The sequence below is a fragment of the Manis pentadactyla genome, chromosome 3, assembly GCF_030020395.1.
Source record: "Manis pentadactyla isolate mManPen7 chromosome 3, mManPen7.hap1, whole genome shotgun sequence".
Taxonomy (NCBI): Eukaryota; Metazoa; Chordata; class Mammalia; order Pholidota; family Manidae; genus Manis; species Manis pentadactyla.
This window is the reverse complement of record NC_080021.1, coordinates 153,877,390-153,902,033: the sequence shown is the minus strand read 5'-3', so window position 1 is coordinate 153,902,033 and position 24,644 is coordinate 153,877,390. Positions and strand designations below refer to the sequence as shown.

The 24,644-nt window shown below is 39.7% G+C and overlaps 1 protein-coding gene across 5 annotated transcripts in view; it reads left to right on the top strand.

Annotated features, from left to right (window-relative positions):
• TJP2 (tight junction protein 2) overlaps positions 1-24,644 on the top strand; it is a 114,439-nt gene that overhangs the window by 58,260 nt on the left and 31,535 nt on the right. For all 5 annotated transcript variants that reach the window (XM_057498593.1, XM_036920194.2, XM_036920190.2 and 2 more), the window contains 4 exons: positions 13,844-13,897; positions 16,011-16,135; positions 17,263-17,365; positions 17,784-18,411. In XM_057498593.1, the coding sequence (XP_057354576.1) occupies positions 13,853-13,897; positions 16,011-16,135; positions 17,263-17,365; positions 17,784-18,411 (901 nt within the window). In that variant the 5' untranslated portion in view covers positions 13,844-13,852. The remainder of the gene's footprint in view (positions 1-13,843; positions 13,898-16,010; positions 16,136-17,262; positions 17,366-17,783; positions 18,412-24,644) is intronic.

The following is a 24,644-nucleotide window of genomic DNA, read 5'->3' as shown; positions in this document are numbered from 1 at the left end:
TATGTTCATGAAGAAGTTGCTCATGTTTACATTCAAGAGAGTTTTGCCTATGTTTTCTTCTAAGAGTTTTATGGTTTCATGACTTAACGTTCAGGTCTTTGATCCATTTCAAGTTTACTTTTGTGTATGGAGTTAAACAGTAATCCAGTTTCATTCCCTTACATGTAGCTGTCCAGTTTTGCCAACACCAGCTATTGAAGAGACTGCCATTTCCCCATTGTATGTCCATGGCTTCTATATCATATATTAATTGACCATATATGCTTAGGTTAATGTCTGAACTCTCTATTCTGTTCCACTGGTCTATGGGTCTGTTCTTGTGCCAGGACCAAATTGTCTTGATTACTGTGGCTTTGTAGTAGAGCTTGAAGTTAGGAAGCAAGATCCCCCTGCTTTATTCTTCCTTCTCATGATTGCTTTGGCTATTTGGGGTCTTTTGTGGTTCCATATGAATTTTAGAACTGTTTGTTCCAGTTTGTTGAAGACTGCTGTCGGCATTTTGATACAGATTGCATTGAATCTGTAGATTGCTTTAGGCAGGGTGGCCATTTTGAAAATATGAATTCTTCCTACCCAAGAGCATGGGATGAATTTCCATTTGTGTCCTCTTTAATTTCTCTAAGGAATGTCTTATAGTTTTCAGGGCATAGGTCTTTCACTTCCTTGGTTAGGTTTTTTCCTAGGTATTTTATTCTTTTTGGTGTAATTGTGAATGGAATTCTTTTCCTGATTTCTCTTTCTGCTAGTTCAACGTTAGTGTATAGGAATGCAATGATTTCTGTGTATTAATTTTGTATCCTGCAACTTTGCTGAATTTAGATATTAGTTCTAGTAGTTTTGGAGTGGATTCTTAGGGTTTTTTTATGTACAATATCATGTCATCTGCAAACAGTGACATTTGACTTCTTCCTTGCCAATCTGGATGCCTTTTATTTCTTTCTGTTGTCTGATTGCCGTGGCTAGGACCTCCAGTACTATGTTGAATAAAAGTGGGGAGAGTGGGCATCCTTGTCTTGTTCCTGATCTTAGAGGAAAAGCTTTCAGCTTCTCACTGTTAAGTATGATATTGGCTGTGGGTTTGTCACATATGCTTTTATTATGTTGAGGTACTTGCCCTCTATACCCATTTTGTTGAGAGTTTTATCATGAATGGATGTTGAATTTTGTCGAATGCTTTTTCAGCATCTATGGAGATGATCATGTTCTTTTTGTTCTTCTTTTTGTTTATGTGGTGGATGATGTTGATGGATTTTTGAATGTACCATCCTTGCATCCCTGGAATGAATCCCACTTAATCATGGTGTATGATCCTCTTGAGGTTTTTTTGAATTCGGTTTGCTAATATTTTGTTGAGTATTTTTGCATCTATGTTCATCAGGGATATTGGTCTGTAGTTTTCTTTTTTTTGTAGTGTCTGCCTGGTTTTGCTATTAGAATGATGCTGGCTTCATACAATGAGTTTGAAAGTATTTCCTCTTCTATTTTTTGGAAAACTTTAAGGAGAATGAGTATTATGTCTTCTATAAATGTCTGATAAAATTCAGCAGTGAATCCATCTGGTCAGGGAGTTTTGTTCTTGGTTAGTTTTTTGATTACTGATTCAATTTCATTGCTGGTAATGAGTCTGTTTAGATTTTCTGTTTCTTCCTGGGTCAGTCTTGAAAGGTTGTATTTTTCTAGAAAGTTGTCCATTTCTTTTAGGTTATCCACTTTGTTAGCATATAGTTTTTCATAATATTCTCTAATAATTCTTTGTATATCTGTGGTGTCTGTAGTGATTTTTCCTTTCTCATTTCTGATTCTGTTTATGTGTGTAGATTCTGTTTTTTTCTTAATAAGTCTGGCTAGGGGTTTATCTATTTTGTTTATTTTCTCAAAGAATCAGCTCTTGGTTTCATTAATTTTTTATGTTGTTTTATTCTTCTCAATTTTATTTTTTTCTTCTCTGATCTTTATTATGTCTCTCTTTCTACTGACTTTGGGCCTCATTTGTTCTTCTTTTTTCCAGTTTAAATAATTATGAATTTATACTATTCATTTGGGACTCTTCTTCCTTCTTTAAATAGGCCTGGATTGCTATATACTTACCTCTTAGAACTGCCTTCATTGCGTCCCACAGATGTTGGGGTGTTGCACTGTTGTTTTCATTTGTCTCCATATATTGCTTGATCTCTATTTTAATTTGGTCATTGATCCATTGATTATTTAGGAGCAAGTTGTTAAGCCTCCATGTGTTTGTAAGCCTTTTTGTTTTCTTTGTACAATTTATTTCTAGATTTATACCTTTGTGATCTGAGAAGTTGGTTGGTAGAATTTCAATCTTTTTTAATTTACTGAGGCTCTTTTTGTGGCCTAGTATGTGGTCTATTCTGGAAAATGTTCCATGTACACTTCAGAAGAATGTGTATCCTGCTTCTTTTGGGTGGAATGTTCTATAGTTGTCTGTTAGGTTCATCTGTTCTAATATGTTGTTCAGTGCCTCTGTGTCCCTACTTATTTTCTGTCTGGTTGACAGGTCATTTCTTTTTAGCACTGAGTAACATTCCATTGTCTGAACATATCACAGTTTATTTTTCCATTTACCTACTGAAGGATATCTTGATTGTTTCCAAGTTTTGGCAATTATGAGTAAAGCTGCTATAAACATTCATGTGCAGGTTCTTGTGTAGACATAAGTTTTCAGTTCCTTTGAGTAAATACCAAGGAGCAAGATAGCTGGGTCATATGGTAAGTGTATGTTTAGTTTTGTAAAAATTCACCAACTGTTTTCCAGAGTGGCTGTACCATTTTACAGTCCCTCTAGCAATGAATGAGAGTTCCCGTTGCTCCACCTCCTCATTTGGAATTGTCATTCTTCTGGATTTTGGCCATTCTAGTAGTGTGCAGTGTCATCTCATTGTTTTAATTTGCATTTCCTAATGACATAGGATGTTAATTCTCTTTTCATACATTTATTTGCCATCTGTATGTCTTCTTTGGCTAGGTAACTGTTAAGGACGTTGGCTTATTTTTTCATTGGGTGGTTTTCTTATTGTTCATGCTTAACAGTTCTTTGCAGATATTCGTTAACAGCCCTTTATCAACTATGTCTTTCATACATGTTTTCTCCCAAGTTCTTGGTTTGTCTTCTCATTCTTTTGACATTGTCTTTCACAGAGCAGAAGTTTTTAACTTTAATGAAGTACAGCTTATCTTTGTTTTGTGGATCATCAGGCCTTATGTTTTCATATCTTAAAAGGGAGGAATCACATAAGGTTTGGGGAAGGATGTAATAGTCAGTAGCTATAAAGCCTTAGCACAGTGTTTGGCACATTGTAACATCCAGTCAGTGATGTTGTGTTTCAGGTGCCCTGGCTTACAGGTGTGTTCACAAACCATTAGGGAATTAATACCTACCTGGCTGTTGAAGAGCCAGAGATAAAATCAACCTGATCCCCTTCCTGCACCCTCTTCTTACCAAGTCATCACAGAAGAGTCACTAGCCGGGGTTAACTTAGACTTAGTTGTCTAAGGCAAACTACTTAGACATGCCCATCATGTTAAGTTATTCTGCACCGTCAGAGTGGTCGGACCCGCTGCTGGTCCGCTGCTGGAGCACCGACAGCCGGGGCAGTTTTGGTCTGTCGGCCGAGGACCAGTCACAGGGAGATTTGGAAGGTATGATGGGTGTCTGGTGACAGAGGCTGGCTCTGCAGTGGAAAGCATGCAGGCTTTGAGCCATGCTTCCCTGGGCTAGCATCTGTCCTCGGCCACCTTTTACGTGTATGACCTCAAGCAAATTACTTTCTTCTCTGACTTCAGTCTTTTCTCTAAATGAGTCCAATATTTTCACATTCCATATCATAAAGAGTACAGATCAGTGGTCCTTAGCGTATTCATAGAGTTGTGCAGCCATTACCATATCAGTTTTAGAACATCTTTATCACCCCAGAAAGGAAACCTCATAACCCATTAGCAGGTCACTCCCCATTTCTCCCCAAACAACCCTAATCTTATGCAACTACTGTCTGCTTTTGTCTCCAGATTTGCCTCTTCTGGACGTTTTACAGAATTGGCATCAGACAGTATTTGTCCTTTTGCATCTGGCTTCTTTTACTTAAAATATTTTCAAGGTTAATCCATGGTATAGCTCAGCTGGGGTTGAGTCCTGGGAAAGTACAACCTGCCCTGCTTGGTGTAAGATTTGTAACAAACTTACTCTCCATCGATCCTGTTTAACTGTTCTAACATTTATGAAGAACTTATGCTTGTAGAGTCCAAGGGAAGGACGCAAACTTTTTTGAGTGCCTGCATGTGCTCTTTGTAGAGGTTGCCTCATTGCATGCTGACATTGGTCCTCTGAGGTGCAAATGGTATTATCCCCATTTTATAAAGAAGGAGACAGATTATCTAAGGCTACACAGCTAAGCGACAGAACAGAAGTCACACCCAGATCTTCTGCCTTTAAAACTCACTCCCATTCTTGCCTCTGCATCAACTTGTTTACCATGTAGGTTTTATCTCATGGCCTGGATTGATCACATGCCTCAAACCCAGACATATCAGATGGCGCACTCTTCACTTGCAAGCTGCTTGGTCTGTTCTGGTCCATAGGTGTAACATATGTTGTGGTACCAGGAATGATCACCAGCTCCCCAAACCCAGCTCTTAAACCCCAAGCATCCCATAAAGTTTTGTTTCCTGTTTTTAATTGAGGTATGGTTGCTATACATACTATATTGATTTCAAGTATACAATATAGTGATTCATCCATAAAGTCTTTCCTAGATGTTTAGAAACCTAAAATGGGCCTTTCTGACTCTGTCCCTTATGTGGTAAAGACCAAGAAAGAAACAGAGAACAGGGTTCTTTGTTCCTGTTTTATCTGCTAAATTTACAGAAAGGTTAGAAAGAAGAAAAAACTCTGCTGAGTGAGCACACTGTCTCCCAGTTGGCCCTGAACTGCACCAACTGCCCGAGTCTTATCTTCCTCTCATGTACAAACGTAGTTATCTCCAAGGATGTGAAATGTCTTATCTTTGTGCCTTTTAATTTCTCTGTAACATTAGCAATTCCATCATCTGAAAAATTGCCAAGTCATTTCTAGCCGGCTTATGCTTTCTGTGTGTATGTGTGTATGGGAGGGTCCATATAAATAAATACTTCTTTAAATGTTCATTTCCAGAGCCCTGCTCCTGGATGCCGTTGACTTAATAACTTCTACTTTATACTGAGTCATTTTATACGTCTAAAAGGAATATTTACTCTAATTCTGTAGTTCTCTCACATGGGAGAGGAGGGGGAGGAAAGGAAAGCCATTAAAGTGGTGTGAATTCATACTGCTTTCCTTTTGTCCTCACAAGTGGTGCTTTTCAAAGCGTTTGGCATCCCTGCTGGACGGATGTGTCACTGTGTGAGATGACAGCGACCTGCTGGGAATGTGGGCCACTATTGTATCCGCCTTCCATAACCACGTGGAGTGGTGGAAGGCGGTGAGCAGCCTGGGATGTAGGCAGTGGCCTGGCTGATTGACTCCAGAAGCCATGAAGACTGCTGGTGTCCTACGGAAGATGTGGAGCCGGGCTTTTAAAAAGTTGGGGAGATTGAAAGGCCGTGTGAGTCCATCTCTGCAAGCTCTCCCCCTTTTCTTTCCCAGCCTTACTTTGTGGGAAGTGGGGGAGCAAAAGCCTTCTTACAGTGATTCCTTTCTCCTCAAATGTAACTGTGCTTCTGGCAGCTTCCAGGACCACATTGCAAGGCACAGATTGTAGTCAATGGTGGGTTTTTTAAGTACTTGTCCTATTTTTAGCAGACTTACATGAACCTGACAGCTTTTTACTGATTTATGACTCAAAGGCTGCTGTTTTGCATGTGTTGGGAATCTGCAGGCACTGTGTTGTTTCCTGAGGGTGACTTAATGTATTGCCTCATATATAAGATATTTTTTTGTGTTTGGGACTTTCTTGTTTTTGGAACTTGCTTCCTTATAATGCAGAAATCTTACTCTTACATCTAGGTTTCTAAATTATAGGAAAGAGGTTCTTCCTGTTTTTCTTAAGAATTTGAACATTTCTAGTACTGTAACCTGTGTGAGTGTTCACTTCTATGGCTTTGGATTTTCACCAAGCATGACCCTTCCAGGCAGATTTTGATGAATCCCTAGCTTTAGCTCTGGCCTCCATCACTGGGAAGCAGCAGTTTATGGACAAAGAGCTTACAGTTGCCTGTTGGGGGAGTTAAGGCAGTGAAGACTTTTGGTATCTGCCTTCTGGATGGTTTTTTACAACATTTCCCTACTCGTTGTATAAAATACAGGATTTTACCTGTTTGGCCAAGGTTTTTCAAAGGAAAGAAATAACTGGGGGATATTTTTTTTAAAAACAGATTAAATAACTATTTGTCTTTGTCTTTGTCTCTTTCTCTTCATTCTTCATATTACTGTTAACACTAAGTTTTATATTTATGGTAGAAAAATTGGCTCCCTTTTAGCTTTCCATGTTGCCTAGGAATGACTCGTTATACTATCAGGAGGGTTGTTATTAACACTACTTACATGCAAAGTGAAAGTGTAAAAAGTAGAGAGAATGGCATACACCCAGATCCTCCTGGTGCATGGGATGAAAAGGACAGTGGGAGTCTTGTGCACCTTGCTGTGCCCCGGGCTAAGGTTCCTTTTCTCCAGCCCCTGCCTTTCTTTACCGTCCTGCACCTCTCATCTGACCACTACCATCTTCCAGCTTGCCCTCCCCCACGGTTGAAATGATCACACTTGCTTCTGCTCTTTCACTTGGCAAAATGTGTCCTGCATTAAAAATATTTAGTCTAAGGTCCTTGGCCAGGAACCCAGGTATCCCTTGGTATTCTCTCCCATCCTTCCTATTTTTTAACTTAGGAAATGTTTGGTACACAGAAAGGAATTACGTATCTGAATCATAACCGTAAAACAGACACCCAGTAGCCCCTCATGCATACCCAAGGATCCTCAGCAAGATGGACGCAGGCCCTTTCTCACTCCTCTGTCTCATCCCCAGGTCACATCATCCTGAATTTTGTGTTTTCATACCCTTGCTTTTTCTTACCATTTTACCACACATGCATCACTAAACAAAACACTCTTAAACAAAAGATTGGTTTTATTTGCTTCTTTTTTATTGTGATAAAATGTGCATAACATAAATCTTGCCATCTTAGCCATTCTTAAGCGTATAGTCACCTTGCTTCGAAAACTTGTTTTCTTTTTGAACTATGTAAAAATGATAGCAGGCTGTACGAATTCTTATGGAATATTTTCTACCTAGCATAATATTTGAGTTGCATTTGTATTGTGGAGTGTGTGGTTCTAGTTCATTTGTTTTCGTTGCAATGTGACATTGCGTTTTAATAATATATCACAATTTATTTGTCCATTCTGCTCTTAATAGTAATTTGGGTTGTTTCCAGGTTTTGGCTCTCGAGAACATTGCTGCTGTGAATACTCTCTGTGTATCCTTGTCACATATTCACCCGTTTTTCCCAAGCCTCTGCCCAAGAGTCACTGCCTCGCAGAATATGTGTCTCTGAAGACTGATACATGTGTGCTCTTCCTATGGCTCTGCATGTAAAACTGCCCAAATGCTAAGTAGCTGCCTGAGGCATTCATACGGAGAGTCTGAATATTGATAGCAATTCTCAGATCTGTGTGTAGCCCAGCACAGGTTGGGAGGGGCTCAAGCCTGTGTCTCAGTTTGAAAGGCATGCCCTCAAGCCCTCAGCTAAGCCACTGTATGCTGGCAGCAGGTATGCACCTGGAGCTGATGTTCTGAAGAAGGTGTGATTCCTTGGGGTGCTCTGTGTTTCTGAAAAGATAATATATAGATGAGGTAGGGAAGACAGTGATTTGCTGTTTGGGCACACCCATGGTTGCTAAACACTGTGTGGGCCTGGACTGTCTTATTCATCAGTGTATCTCAAGGGCCGTAAATCACATGCTTGGCACAGAGTGGGTGCTCAATAAATATCTTTAAATGAGTGAATGAACAAGTGAGTGAGTGAATGAATGAGTGGTTTTCTTTGAGACCTTCACAAAAAAGTCAAAGCTCTATGGGCTAAATACACACTTGTGGTATATTTTAGTAGCTCTTAAAATTGCCATTAAAATTTATTTTTACCTCAGTTTCCTCACCTTTTAAAATAAAGATTCTAAATTAATCACTCAGTTTAACAGAACACATATTCTTTTAATATTATGTTTAAGTAATCAGTAGCTTATGTCACAATCATTAACCCTAGGTAAAAAGAAGACGCTTAAAATCTGATCAGTTTCATACAAGTTGGTGAGGTCTTTAGGCACCTAGCAAGGTCTGATTGATTAAAAATTTGAATCAGTCCTGTTAGCGGTGGTAGTTGTAGGACTAGGGGATTAATCCTCTTGACAAATCTAATTTAAATCACCGCTGTGGGCAGCACAGGAATACTTACATGGTATAAGCTCATGGAAGAACAGTGAATATCAAAAGCCAGGTGCATTCTACTCGGACAGCCCTTTAAAAATAGAATTTTGTAGCGGCTCACTTATTTGGCTAAGATACAACATTTTACCTAAATTTTTAAAAGAGAGTTTGCTGTTGTTATTTTTTTAAATAAAAATGTATTCTAAAAGTAATGTGCTCATATAAAGGAAAAAAATCTCTGCCATACCACAACTCCTGGGGAAATTTAACATTTTTTGGCACTTACTCTTTCCATCTTTTCCCACTGTGGTTATATAAATATGTATATAATAATGAAAATGATGTTTTGTAGCTTGATTTTCTTCCCCCAATAGACATTTGAGATCTCTATATATGTAGTCATATGTAATCAATATCTTACTATTGGACATTGCTTTATCATTTTAAAAACTATAAGCAGCTGTAAACAAACTTACATGTATGGCTTTGTGCAGATATTTTGGGAGAATAAATTCCTAGAAGTGGAACTGGTTGTTCTCAGGGTATACAGATTTTACATTTTGCTACACATTAGTAATTTGCTCCCTGGAATACTTATATCAGTTTATCAGTTTATATTTCCACCCCTTTCACCAACAGGGGACAGACCTGAAAATATAAAACTAACTAACTCTTTTTCTGTAATTGAAAACACAGTCATCATGATGAAGAAACTTTGAGAAAATTGACAGAAGTTAGCTATTTCCAGTGCATGTGTGTTGCACTGTGTTGGTTCCTGGAACTTAAATATCATCCTCCTTCTGGACTCTGTGCTGCTCTCCCTCTGCAGCATCGCCCAGTCCTATGGGAGATTGTCATGGTATTGGTTGGTTCTTTCCTGATGATTTTTAAATAAATATTTTGGGGAGGGTGCTATGTGATGTTTTCTTCTTAATGTGCAGGGATATAACTATATAGAAAGAAGAGTTGGCAACTATTTATTTTACCCCAGCTTCCCGATTGATTCCGTTTGTTGAAATTTGCCAGCTTTACAGTAAAGTGCTGAGTAGATAGACATGGGAAGCAGGCGTGCTGCTAGTAAGGTCATTTCTAGTTGGTAGTAGATTGGTTTCACTAAGGCCCATTGAAACCTGAAAGTGCCGGGGAGTTAGGAGATGCTCTGTGGAAATGGAAATGGTCAGTTCTGATCAACTGGGTTTCTGTGATTTCCCTTTAAGAACACTTTTTTTTAATGGAAAACTTTATTAAAATCTTAGAAAATCTGGATTATACTGGTATCTGTTGGAAAAGGCTGTTTTAGATATGGACAAAATAAGAGGAATGGCTATGGAACACCTAAAAACCTAAAAACCTGGAGCACCAGACATAGGCATGTCTGAGTCTCCAGCCTAGCCACCTGTGTGTGCTCCTGAAGAGGCAGAGGGCCACTGAATGTAATCAATATTTCCTTTAAGAAAACTTAGTGCCTTAATCATACTAATTGAGTGATGAATGGATAGTGTATCTATGTCTTGATTTATTGAAGAGAAAACCTTTTTGACTGCCTATGTGCCAAACTCTGTTTGAGGAGATGTGGGACAGAAGTGAGTGCGTGAGAAAAATCCCTGATTTGAAAAGACATACGCATCCCTATGTTTATTGCTGCACTGTCTGCAATAGCCCAGGTACGGAAGCAACTTAAGTGTCCATCAATAGATGAATGGATAAAGAAGAGGTGGTACATATACACAATGGAAATATTATTCAGCCATACTAAAAAGAAATCCTCCCATTTGCAACAGCATGGATGGATCTAGAGGGTATTATGCTCAGTGAAATAAGCCAGGCGGAGAAAGACAAATACCATGTGATTTCACTTATTTGTGGAATATAAAAACAAAGCAAAACAAAAGGAACAAAACAGCAGTGGACTCTTGGACACTGAGAAGTGACTAGTGGTTACCAAGGTGGAGGGATTGAGGGTGAGGGGGAGAATGATGGGGATAAAAGGGTACAATAATTTGCAATCACAATATAGGTTGGTCACAGGGATGGTAGTACAGCATGGAGAATACAGTCTACGATTCTGTAACATCTTTCTACGTTGATACATAATAACCGCACTAGAGGGGGTAAGTATTTGATAATGTGAATAACTATTGAACCACTGTGTTGTACATTTGAAACCAACATAAGCTTGTGTATCAACGATACTTCAATTTAAAAAAAAGGTGGAGAAAAGTGATTGCTTGAGATACAAAATTTTACCTGAAAATCCACTTTTCTTTTTTTTTTTAATTGAAAAGCAGTGATCATGTTGGACAAGCTTGAATACTTGGGGAGATTAACATAATTTGGATAATAATCTTTGTGAAGGTTTACGTATTTCATTACATGGATGGTCTTCATTTAATCTAAACGTCATCCCATTTGGGATGCTGGTGCTCCCCTAGTACCACAGCACCCAGCCCCAGACCTGCTGGTAGCAGATCCTAGCTCGCTCCTTTGCAACCCTGGAGATAATTTGGATTCTAATTTTTAATCTCTCTGAGAACGCTGGTGTGTTGGAACCAGATGGTATTAGCCATGGAAATGTCTTCAGAGTGAATCCATAGAGGGAGGGGGAGGGGAGTGAAAGGATTAGGATTCCTCTCAGTTTGAGTAATCAGTGATAGGTACACAAGAGTAGGCTCGTTTGCTTTCTGTACAAACAAAATTGCCTTTTCCTAACCCCCTCTGCCAAAGGGAATGATGATCTGCTCTAATGTATCAGTTGATAGAATTGCCTTTTGTGCTAAGCTCCTCCCGCTCCCAAGCCTAAGGGTTTGTTTACTGGGGAAAAAAGAAACACATTATCTGGGCATTTTTCAATTTTTTTCTCTCATATATTAGTATCAGTGCAGGGATGGCAAATTTGATTCTTTAAAAATTTTAAGGTAAAATAAGTAGTTTTTCTTATTTTAATTTCTATGTAATAAGTACAGTAAGGTTTTTTTTATTTATAAGAATAAATTTTTTTACTTTGAGTTCTTGTGTCTTAGATATTTCCTATTAAAAAACATATAGCTGGGCCTTCTTGTTTTTAATCCATTTTGACAATCTTTCTATATCTATTGTGATTCTATATCATTACCATAATCATAGTTTGTGTTTTTGTCCTGCCTTTTCTAAATTTCTCCTTTTATCTCCTTTACCTTCTTTTAGATTGACTTTTTCCTCTACTATTTTGGGAGTTATATATTCTAATTATTCCTATAGTGGTTAACCCAGAAACTTTAACATGTACATTGAACTCAGTAAAGTAAAAATGAATCACCAGTTTAACTCTGCCAGGGAATAAAACATTTAGAATAATTTCATCATGTTAAAGTCTTCTGGATTTACATGCTTATGTTGCCCAGTGCTTTAACTCTGTGTTACTTGTTTAACTTTCACAGATTATGCTTTATTATGGTTCCATATGTGTTCAGGCCAGTATGTGTTCAGGCTTACACAGTTCTCTTGCATTTTAGGTCTTCCTTCCAGCATTATTTTCCTTCTTTCTTAAGTTTTTACTTTAGAAACTCTTTTAGTGCTGGTCAATTGTAATAATCTGTCCAAATTTTTTTTGTTTGTTTCTAAAAATGTATTTTTGCCGTTTAACTCAACAAACCATTGTTTTTAAAGGTATTAGTCTACTGACTACAGGCTTTCATTACTGCTATTTAGAAGATGGCTGTTACTCTTATTCTTTTGTAGGTCATCTCTTCTGTCTGCAGACTCTCAAGTCTATCTTTTTCTATAGTAAGATTACTGTGTATTTTAAAGTGTTTTTCTTTCATTTTCTTTTTCTTTTTTTAAAATTTACCCTGCTTGTGATATTGGGCTTCCTGAACCTGAAAAATCTTCAAATCTGAAAGAGCCTTTATGCCTTCGAGTATCACATCTCTTCTTCACTCTCTCATCATCTCCCTCAGGAACTCTAACCCCGCACTTGTAAGACTTCCTCACTCTGAACTTCTCTTTCATATGAACCATCTGTTTTTCTTTTTAACACTGTGCTGCATTCTGGGTAATTCTTCCCATCTGTCTTCCAGTTCATCATTGCCTTCAACTTGTGGTATGTGGTCTGATGCATTGCATATCTTATTTCAGTTACATTTTTTCATTTCTAAAATTATTTGCTATTTTCAGATTTGCTTGGTTATTTTGGATGTTCTTTCATTGTACTTTCAGTTTCCCCCTTTAATTTCTTATGATACACATACGATACATATTAAACATTCTTTTTTGGGCCTGTGACCCATATTGCCAGTATTTATAGTCTTTGAGTTAGCAGTTTTTTAGTTTCTTTTTACTCACTGATGGTGACTTGTTTAAATCTTGCACTCGAGTTTTTCAGATGCTGACCTGAGGGAATCTCTGGTGCCTGTATTTAGTGTGTTCTTTGGAGGGCATTTGCATTTGCCTCTCTGAACCTGCACGGTGCTACCAATCCTGAACCACTTTGGGTGTGAGTCTTTCTGGTGTTGGCCCATCTGCAATAGGAATTCAATTCCAAACCTGGGCAAGTATGGGCCTTTTGATAGGAATTCTCTAGGGAGCTATTGTATTATTTCCCTCTGCAGAGCCAAGGATGAGACAGTGAGTGTACCTACCATTTCCATTCTGCTTGGTAGTGTTTTTACCCTAATACATCCCCTCAGATCTGATCTCTACCCTTTCCCCTGCAGTTGATCTCTCTTCCCAGCATCCTGTTTAAATGCCTGCTTTAGTGTTGGCTTATATCTGTCTCTGAGCTTCCTTGGCTTTTCTGCCCTTTAATGATTTTCCTTCAAAGGCAGCCTGCATTTAATGGATTATTATTATTTTTTTAAATGATATCCACAGTTTTCAGGTTTTTCTAGATATCTACTTTGGAGTATTGTCAGAAGCTGAGCCCCAGTGCTCTATTTATGCAGGCATTATCATCTTTCACACCCAACATTACTGATGGATACCCAAAGGCCAAGGATCCCCACAGGTTACCCAATTGGGCACACTCTGTGCTAGGGGTAAGGATTCCTTTACACATAAAAATGCATAAGACGTGCCTCGCTCAGTCACTTTGACAGGATGGGGAAATGATTTTAAAAAGAAAAAATATGTTTGAAACTCTAGATTTCTCTTTAAGGAATTTTTTAATGACAGTGTTTTTGAGTGGTGATGATAAAAAGGCTCAACATAATTTTTAAATTCTTTTTAGGGTATGTCTCTCACTCTGTATTTCACTAATTTTCCAGTACTGTTAAGACTGCCATTTTATTGAAGGAGGATGTGAAAATAGGTAGTATAATGTTCCTGAAAACACAATCCACTCTTTTTGGTATATAGAATGTATGAGGTGGACTTTATATTGAGACCCTGTGAATTATAGTTAGTTTTACATTGAAGCTGTTTGGAGTTTAATCAAGTTGATGTTGCTTGTTTTAAAACAGGCCCCAGGCATGGAAGAACTGATATGGGAACAGTACACTGTGACCCTACAGAAGGTGGGTGCTGCACATTTTGTCTGTTGTGTTCTAAAGTTTACAGAGCTTGGATCTTATTTATTTTTGCCCAAACACTGTTCCCCCCCCTTTCAGGCAGATAATGTGTTATAGAGAATAGTTGGCAATAACTCACATTAACAAAGATTTGCATGCTATTATATTGTTTGGATAAGGTCTGTATAATGGGAGAAATTACACAGGTCATTTAGCGCATGCTCCAACTCCAGACAGAGTGGGTTATGAAAAAAGAAATAAAGATGAGGAGGAATGGATGTATCCTGTACTGTTTAAGGACTTTGAGATAGCTCTACAACTTGTAGCTCCCTCAGTGAGTTTTAAGTCCCAACTAAACTTTAAAACATTTTTTTAGCAGTCAGGAGACATGGGTTATAGTCCTTGTCCCACAGCTGATTATATTGAAAAGTACTGAGTCAGTCAGATTTAAAAAAAAAGAACTACCCTTCCCCTTTCCCCACCATTTGAAAGTAGAAGTCATACTTATAAGAAAATGTATTTTACTTCGTTTTTAAAGTCATTTCATAGATGTGCCCCCTCTTGATTAAATGAGGTAACACAAACAGCTTCTAGCACGTGGAGTCCGGAATATAATCATTGCTTAATCAATGTTAGCTCCTTTCTTTTTCATTCTGACAGGAAAGTTTGAGGAAGGCATGATAGGCATTAGCCCCACTTGAAATGTAGCCACCAGGAGTCTGCGAGTGATTTGTGTACAGCTGAGCTGGACTAGAACTGCACTTAGGGCCCTGGAGACTCGTTCCATCAAGCTGCCTTGGCAACACTGCTGTGGTTCCTTTTTTCCCTGCACCCCGGCTGTGGTCTTAGTCCTGCTCTGAATCCCTCCAGTCTCCATCCCTTCCTAGAGGGATTCTTAAGCTCCTCAAGTGGAGTTTTCCTTTGACTCTCAGTACCACGAACTTTGAACTCTTCAATGAAGATTTAGTTCCTGAATAAATGTTTTACATTAATCCAGGTTGGACAGAAAACAGATCAGTGCTCAGGTGCTAAAACTTCTGGTGTAACATAGTTTCTTCAGTTAGCGGTTTCCCTCTTTAAGTCTTACTTTCAACTCTAGCCATTTTCTGGCTCTTTTCTGTGCCCTTGCAGCAGTGCATGCCACATACCCCTTGAGTCATGGACCCCAAATTGGAAAAGGTGAGAGACATTTTAGGCCTAGTAGAGGGGTTGGAGTTACCTCTGTGTAAAAATAGGGCTGTTCAGTTCAAAGCCATGTGTTTAATGGACAGCCGCCCAGCTTGCTTTGTGTTGGATTATTTACCATCAGTTGGCATAGTGGGCCCCACACGGGAACTTCACCATGGGAGGAAAGATTTCCTTTTATTCTGGGTACATTTTTACATAATTTAACCCTGATTTAGGGTTGTAGTCATATATACCATAATACCTGGATAAAAACTGGGAATTTTAGCTTTTTTAAACACTGATGTGAATTAGGATTATGTATTATCTGGGTTCATTGTTTTCTGTTTCTAGACCAACCATAAATGTCATTAATCTGTATTTTCCATCTTGTGTGCATGTAGAAAAGAGTTTAATGCTTTGTTCCTATAAGTTCTCAAAACTGTTTATCTTCAGATTTTATTGTATTTTAAAAATCCATTTTCCTCTTTTTCACCCTATATTAAAATGAAACCACCAGCCCACCTAACTTGGAAGTTAAAGGTATACTTTAAAAATCTGGTCTTGGCACAGATTTCGTTGTGACTGAAGAAGCTGTTGCAGCTCAGGCCAGGATAGGAGAGCTGCTATGACTCGTGGTTGTGATCACCTTCTTTGGACAGAAGATGTTACTTCCCATCCTCTGCCAGCTTCTAGTGATAACTCCAGTCTGAGTGATCAGTCTTTCCAGCTCTTAGAAGGCTGTTTCTTATACATAAGAGATATCCCTTAATAAACTCATTGGCCAGCCATGACAGTGCTTTCTTTTGTTCCTCATTTGTTTTTGTAAGTCCTCAGTTCCAGAGCTGTCTCTGGTTATTGATTTGACCTTTGTTTTATCCAGTGCTTATTAATAAATCCTGAAAGCCACTTACAGAAGGATTAATAAAATCTTGTTTTCTCTTAACTCCAACAGGATTCCAAAAGAGGATTTGGAATTGCTGTGTCTGGAGGCAGGGACAACCCCCATTTTGAAAATGGAGAAACATCAATTGTCATTTCTGATGTGCTCCCAGGTGGACCTGCTGATGGGCTGCTTCAGTGAGTGTTCCCAGTCCTGCCAGCCCCACTGATTGGTCTTAGGGTGCCTTGGGTGCTATATATGTTTTTAAGTTAAAAAACTTTAATGTGTTCACATTGAAAAGTCTTTAAGAGGGAATTGAGACCACAATACGCTGTGCTTTAACAATCCCCAAACCTTTGAGAATATCCAAACTTTGGAGGTAAGAGGGCAGTTGTTTCCATAGGAAAATAGTTACTATTAGAGCTATTATGCCTGGGCTTAGGAATCATTTCTGAACATGGAGTACAAAATTGGCATGCTTCAACTGAACCCTGCCCCCATACTAATCCAACACTTTATATTTACTTTAACTAATGTTCATTAAGAATTTAATGAGGATAGTCTCTGGCTTACTACTTATATGAGTCATAAGAGGGATGTGGAAAGTGGGAAAATTTACTATATGAAAACTCAGGTTTTCTAACTGCCAGCCTTCTGGTGTGGAGAGACTGTGCCATTTACATACCTGAGTCTCCCCTTAGGATAATTTCTCAGGGCAGAATCTAAAATTAAATATATGACTGCCTTGGCCAGATAGGCTCAAAAGTTTAGGTTCTCTTGTCATTTCAAGTCATTATGGTCCTATCACAGTTGATGGTGTTTCATACTGAGAGCAATGTAAAATTTTAAAATAACTTTGAGGTGAGATAAAATAAGAGTTAGGGTTTGATGACCTCTCCATTTCTTTAAGAGTCCGAGGTAAACTCTTGACCTCTTCTCCTCCAAAAAGCACAAGTGGTTGTAAACCTGCTTTGAGGTATTTATAGATTTCCTGAAGCCCACCGTGTACCTCAGATAAGGGGGGCTTGATGCAGAAGTTCCTTTTGGACCTGGACCTCACCACTGTCAAGTGTCTCCTGGAGGACCCTGTGGTTTGGGTCCTTCTCCCAAGCTGGTTTCCAGTGGACACCATCAAAAGTGGGCTGAGTGGCTCCTGGGTTCCTTCCTCGGAAGAGCGCAGACCTTGTTGACTGACCAGGAGCCATCAGACCCTGAGCCCTCTAAATCAGTGTTTTGAGTCATTTTGCCGTTTCTGTTTATTCTAAATAGTTTACAGTGAATATATGGGAATTTTTCATGTTCCTTTTTTATTTTTTGTTTGCAGGGAAAATGACAGGGTGGTCATGGTTAATGGCACCCCCATGGAGGATGTGCTCCATTCATTTGCTGTTCAGCAGCTGAGAAAAAGTGGAAAGATTGCTGCCATTGTAAGTTCTGGGTTTGTTGTCAGCTTGTCTCAACAATTTGTTTTTAAGCCCTGAAGAAAATTACCTCTCACTTTTAAGTGCTTAACAGAATTACATAATCTAGGGGCCGCTGCCTCTTGTATCCTGGGTAGTTTTGGAGCGTGATGTTATGGATGATATAAAGGTGTGAGTAATCTCGCCCTTTCTTTTCTTCATTCTCCTAGCTTCTTAACACCCAATGATTCTCTGGAGTGAGTTTGCCCTAAGAGCCAGATGAAACATTTTAACTAGATTGAGAACACTGGTGAAACAGTATTAATTCAGAAAAGAAATTTCATCTTAAAAGCTCATTTGTAAAGCTCCAAACAAGATTTGTTATGGCTTAATAAATTAGTTTCATAGGAGATTCCATTCCCCAATATGATTGTTTTGATGACAGGTGGTCAAGAGGCCCCGGAAGGTCCAGCTGGCCCCACCCCAGGGCAGCCCTCCAGATGAGGGTGACCGGGCTTTCGACGTGATGGATGAGTTTGATGGCAGAAGTGCCCGCAGTGGGTATAGTGAGAGGAGCCGGCATAGTGGCCATGGGGGCCGCAGCCACAGCTGGGAGGACAGCCCCGAGAGGGGGCGGCCCCATGACCGGGCTTGGAGCAGGGAGCGGGACCCGGGCCGCGGCCGGAGCCTGGAGCGGGGCCTGGACCACGACGACTATGGGCGAACCCATGAGCGCAGCCGTGGCCGGAGCCTAGAGCGGGGCCTGGACCACGACAACTACGGGCGAGCCCATGAGCGCAGCCGTGGCCGGAGCCTGGAGCAGGGCCTGGACCACGACGACTACAGGCGAGCCCGCGAGCACAGCCACGGTCCCAGCATTGACCGGGCCTACAGCCCGGAGGTGGAGTATAGTCGCAGGGCCCAGCCCACCAACCAGTATGAGGTGTCCCGGAGCCGCAGCCGTGAGCACCTCCAGTCCCGCAGCCCCAGCCCCGAGCTGAGGGGGCGACCAGACCAACCAGACTTGGACAGGCCCATTGGGGTCCTTCTGATGAAAAGCAAAGCAAATGAAGGTAGGCATGCTTGATGAGAAAAGGCACTATGATATTAATAGCTAACTCACACATGGCACTTACTGTGTGCCACATACTGACCTAAATGTTCAACTCATTCTCAAAACCATCTCATGTGGGAATTACTCATATCTTCATTTTATGGACAAGGAAACAAGCAAGGAGAGCTCACTGGCACAAAGTTGTATTGTCAGTGGCAGAGTCAGGCTACAGAAATTTGGCTTTAAAACTCCTAGGCCAGTGGTTCTCAAAAGTATCACCTGGACACTTGTTAGAGATGCAGGTCCGTGTCCTGCCCCACCGAATCAGAAGCTCTGGGATGGGCTCCTATGAAAGGGAAAGAGGAGATAGATTAAAGAGAAGAGGGGATGTGAACTCAACAGTCCAAGCAGGTTTATTGCTGAACCTGAGAGAGACCCCTTTGTTCTGGCCAGCAGAACAAAGGAAAAAGGGGTCTCTAACAGGTTAATAGGCTTTTATGGCCAGGGCTTCAGCAGGCTCTTTGAGTGGAGGGGTCGGGAAAGGTGGGCTTGTGGCTTGCTGATGTGTCCTCTGGAGAATGCTTGTAGCCTAGGTAAGATGACACCTAGGTCTCTCTGTGATGGTGGGTGGGCTTATTCAGAAGGCGGTACTCAGGTCTGGATTCTATCATTCTTACTTAATCCTCGTCAGAATGCTGGGTGCTGGGTGGAGACTTCACTGCTTTTTTATAAGTGAGAATACCAAGGTGTAGGGAGGGTCCTGGCATGCCCACTGATAAGGCAGGGTCTGGCTTCAGATACCCATCCCACAGTGCATGCCTAGAGCGCTTATATACACTTAATCACATCCAAACTTCCCTGAAGCCCTGTGTGGCAGTTAGAGAAGCCAGCAATGGCACTCATAGTTTAGGTGAGAGTTCTCAAACTCAGAGGGGAAGCAACTTCTCCACATCTTGAAGCCAGTAGGTAAATGGTGGCGCTGGAACCCAAACTCTGTTTCCTAGAAATAGATGATAGGGAACAAGCAGGGAAACGAACAGGGCTTTAGAGCCAGGTATTTTGGGGGTTGATTCTTGGCCTCTGACTTCTTAAATTCCTACTGCAAGGAATTTTATCTCCTTTTGTCCTCTAATTGTTCTCCTTCCAAGAGGAAAAAGGTTGGATGAAGAGCATACTGAGAATGCTAAGTGAAAGACTGCCTTCTAGGTTGAGAATTTGAATTTCAGATGGGAGGGCTTAGTTTCTTTAGTTCTAGAGAAGCCTGAAGAGATACTGTAAGTCTGGGGAAAGGAAATCCCAGGGCAAAACACCTCTAGAAAACGAAATCAGTCAAAGGGAGAAATAAAGTTTAAAACCCGTTTATTGCTTACAAACTGCAGTCCAGGGCCTGCTCTCTCCTCTGCTCCTGAAGAAGCAAGTAAGCAAGCCAGCCCCTACCTCTAAACTCTCAGGTTCAGACACACCCACGGTTGCCCAGGTAATGACCCATTCACATGGAGATGAACTTCTCTCCACCCCTGAGGATATGCAAATGCACTAACGCCAGGCTTGATACTCTGGAAATGTTACAATTTTACCCACAGATACAGAACTAGGTGCCTGTTAAAATACCTGAAGAACAACACAAGGTCGTGAGTAATGGAGCACCTGGAGTCCAGTTCCAGAAAATAGAGGTGTACGTTGAAATTGCACTCTGAGGAATGTGCATCTTAGGAGGCTTAAGGAAGCTATTGAATCTTTATACTTACTGATAAATATTTTAACTCATTGACCCCCAAGAGTTGCAGAGTACAAGCCTTTTGCTCCAGGTTAACAGATAGACTATAGAGAAGTTTTGAGAAAGGTGACCTAGCATGAGACCTCCTGCAGAGAAGCTGATGCTTGCATCCCAGGTTCTCAAGTTCCTTAAGGCAGTGCTTTTTGCACTTTTCCTCTTTCCCTCCTCCCCGTTCTTGTCTTCCTCCCTTGCCTGCCCCCTCATCCTCCTACTACAGAAAGAACTACGTCTTGTGAACAATCATGGATGCACCTGCATATCAAAAACTTGAATGAATGTTTCATGGAATAGTACTTCATGTGATACACTCTAAGAGGTTTCATTACATTACATTTTTAAATGCTGGTCACAGCTCACTATATTGATTTCAAGACTCAGTAATGGGTTGTGGCCCACAATTAAAAAAATATTGTCTGTCCTAAGAGACTGCCCAAGTCATGCCTGGATTTATAATGCTGTCAAGGAGAAAAAGGGCTTATGTCTCTTTGTTGAGACAGTATATTCATCCTCCTGAGCCATTTTGTTCTTCAAACTTGGAGTCATTTAAAAAGTTTCACTTTTTTAAAGATGTTTTTCCATGTTTTCCTAAGATTACACAATAACTTACCATTCACTGGCTGGAGCATAAGAATCAAGCTTTAAAGAAATCTGGCCACAGGCAAGACATACTGATTAAGAAAAATATGACCCATTCATATGGCCATTTACATTGCATATCATGGGCACTAGATAGCCTTGCAGGTGCCTTAGAAGCTGATCAGTTGATTTTTTTTTGCTCTGTGTAAGAGATGCCCACAAACACAACAATAACCTATTTGCAACTTTACAATAATAGTGTAGTTTTTAAGAGGATAGAGGAACTGTTGATATTTGAGAAAGAAGTCATCATTCAAGCTCGTCTGAGGGCTAGGTTGTGAGGCTGTTTATCCAGTAAGAAATTGTCGTCCACAACAAAAGATGCTCTTCTGCTTCCACTTTCTTGACTGTCTGCTTTCTAAAGGAGGGGGATGGGCCTCAATACTTCTGATCATTGTTTTAAGATCTGATGGTAACTTACTGTAATTTACCTAAAACTTATCTTTAAATCCACTTCATAACTTCTCTAAATGGTAGAAAATTACTGTTTCGTATTAACATATTTTTAGTCCAGAACAATAAAATCTGAATGTGCCTCTTTCAAAACCTGCTAGGTTGTGGTAGTCACCTAAAATAACCCAAATTCATCCTTAAAATAGATATTTTTACAGATTTCATAAGTAAAATCAGAATGGTATTTAAAATATTATTAAATAGACATATTTAGTAAATGCAGTTGTTTTTTAATCTGAGAGCAATTCAACATCCATAAATCCCCAGAGCCCTGCTGGCCTTAGTTCAATACTTTATTGCTCTGCCTGGCTTCTTTACCCCTTTTCACACTGAAATTTTTCAGTGCCAAGCCCCACACAGTCTAAACTGTTGCGGATGAACCTTGACAGTATTATAAAGACCAGGCATGACGTGTTCTGTTTGTTGTGCCTCCCTGTGGGCAACTGCGCTGTCAGCAGAACACGCCTGTGAAGGTGCGCTGAATCGTTTTTTGTCTCTCCAATGTCTTATTTTGAAAAGTGTTAATTTTCATATAGTTGTGCCAGTTGTTACCATTTTGCCATATTTGTTTTCCTTCTTTCCTTTCTCCCTCTCTGCTGCCCTCTCTCCTTCTTTTCCCACCTCCTCTCTCTGTCTCAGTGGTTTTTTGGAATCATTTGAAAGTAAGTTGCAGGCAATGACCCTTTGCCCTAAATATTTTAACAGTATCTCCCAAGGATAAGAATGTTCTATATAAAACCACAATGCCATCATCACACTTATGAATATTAACATTACTATCCCTTTTAATATATCCTAATACATTTTGAAGTTGCTTCAAAATAATGTAACACACCTCTAGCCCCCACCTCTACCCCAGTTGGGATCAAGGATCTAGTGAAAGTTTATGCATTCTACTTCCTTTTTATCTCTCTTTTAATCTAGAACATTCCCTCTGCCTCTTATTTTCTGTGCCATTGACATTTTTGATGAGTCCAGGCCAGAATGCCCCATATGCAAAGTTAATTCTTAATTTTTTTTTTTTTCTGTTTTTTGTTTGTTTTTTTAAATAGCCATCCTGATGGGTATAGGTGGTATCTCACTGTGGTTTTGATTTACATTTCCCTAATGACTAGTGATAGTGATCCTTTTTAAATGTGCTTATTGGCCATTATCATTTCTGGAGAAATGCCTGTTCAAGTTCTTTGCCAATGTTTGAATTGGATTGTTTTTTTATTGTTGTAGGTTGTAGGAGTTCTTTTTTTTTTAGATAATTATTTTTTGTTGAAGGGTAGTTGACACACAGTATTATATTAGTTTCAGGTGTACAACACAATGATTCAACATTTATATACATGATAATTCTAGCTACCAGCTATCACCATACAAAGTTGTTACAATATTTTGACTATATTCCTTATGCTATACATTACATCCCAGTTACTTATTTATTTTACAATTGGAAGTGTGTACTTTTTTTTTTTTTGAGAGGGCATCTCTCATATATATTGATCAAATGGTTGTTAACAACAATAAAATTCTGTATAGGGGAGTCATTGCTCAATGCACAATCATTAATCCACCCCAAGCCTAATTTTTGTCAGTCTCCAATCTTCTGAGCATAACGAACAAGTTCGTACATGGAGAACAAATTCTTACATAGTAAATAAGTTACATGGTGAACAGTACAAGGGCAGTCATCACAGAAACTTTTGGTTTTGCTCATGCATTATGAACTATAAACAATCAGTTCAAATATGAATATTCATTTGATTTTTATACTTGATTTATATGTGGATACCACATTTCTCTCTTTATTATTATTATTTTTAATAAAATGCTGAAGTGGTAGGTAGATACAAGATAAAGGTAGAAAACATGGTTTAGTGTTGTAAGAGAGCAAATGTAGATGATCAGGTGTGTGCCGGTAGACTATGTGTTAATCCAAGCTAGACAAGGGCAATAAAACATCCACGTATGCAGAAGATTTCTCTCAGAACAGGGGGGGTGAGGTTCTAAGCCTCACCTCTGTTGATCCCCAGTTTCTCACCTGATGGCCCCCCTGCGACTGTGCCTGTCTTAGGTTGTTCCTCTCTTGAGGAATCTTACCCGTCTCTGGCTAACCAGTCATCTTCCAGGGCCATACAGGGAAATGTAAAGTTGGTAAGAGAGAGAAGCCTTATTGTTTGAAAATGTTAACTTTTTACTTCTTTGCAGATTTATGCCCTGTGGCTTCTATGCCCAGCATTTGTCTTGAGGTATTTTTACCACTTGGAAGAATTATGATACTCAGTTAATTCGATATGAGGCACGAATTCTATTTAAGGGTTGTAATTAGGAAGGAAGAAGAAAAGCTATAGAAGTAGCAGGCAGAAGAAAACTTGGGAAGATTGATTATTTCTTTGACATATCTTCTTGTAGAGTAACTTCAGCATGTATAGGTTTTAAACTACTAATTAAATTGCGCACACACATTAACATAATAGGAATACAGCTACATAACAAAAGCCGACCTATAATTACCAGCCATCTCCAGTGAAACCAAGAAAACCAGTTAGGCACCTTAGGCATTTGTGAAAACTTATCTATGATATAGTGGATATTGTCCAACTGAACTTGAACAGTCTGAGAGAAATCAGACAAATTAAAACAACCCATTCCTGGGGACTGTTCACATCCCATATGTTCTTTTAACAGTAAATAGTCTATAGTTGTAAGATTTTGCAGCGCTACAATTTGCACTTCTCCTAATTCTTGGTTGAGTTCCAACAGTGTAGATCCAGTCAAATTTGTTGTTTTACTGTATGCACAGGCCAGCTTAGATATCTCCTTCTTCATTCCCATGGCAAGTCCAGGAACCGGTGGGATGAGTGCATCTACAGCTGTAGCAGTGCGTGGATCTTTGTTGGGGTGTTTTGATGATCATCTTCTGGTATGAGTCTTCCAGAGAGTGCTGATGTTGGAAGTTCTTTTTCATATTGTATCTGAGTTCATTTTCGGGGTAGCCAAATTAGGATTTGATCCTCTGTATAAACACAAACAGACCCTTTGCCTACACTTTTATATGCCCTTTATACCCTTGTGTAGAACTCGTTGGAGATAACCACACAGGAACTGCTTTTTCTGCTGTTGTTGTTATCATTAATCTACACTTACATGACGAATATTATGTTTACTAGGCTCTCCCCTATACCAGGTCCCCCCTATAAACCCCTTTACAGTCACTGTCCATCAGCATAGCAAAATGTTGTAGAATCACTACTTGTCTTCTCTGTGTTGTACAGCCCTCCCTTTTCTCCCACCCCCCCATGCATGCTAATCTTAATACCCCCCTACTTCTCCGCCCCCCTTATCCCTCCCTACCCACCCATCCTCCCCAGTCCTTTTCCCTTTGGTACCTGTTAGTC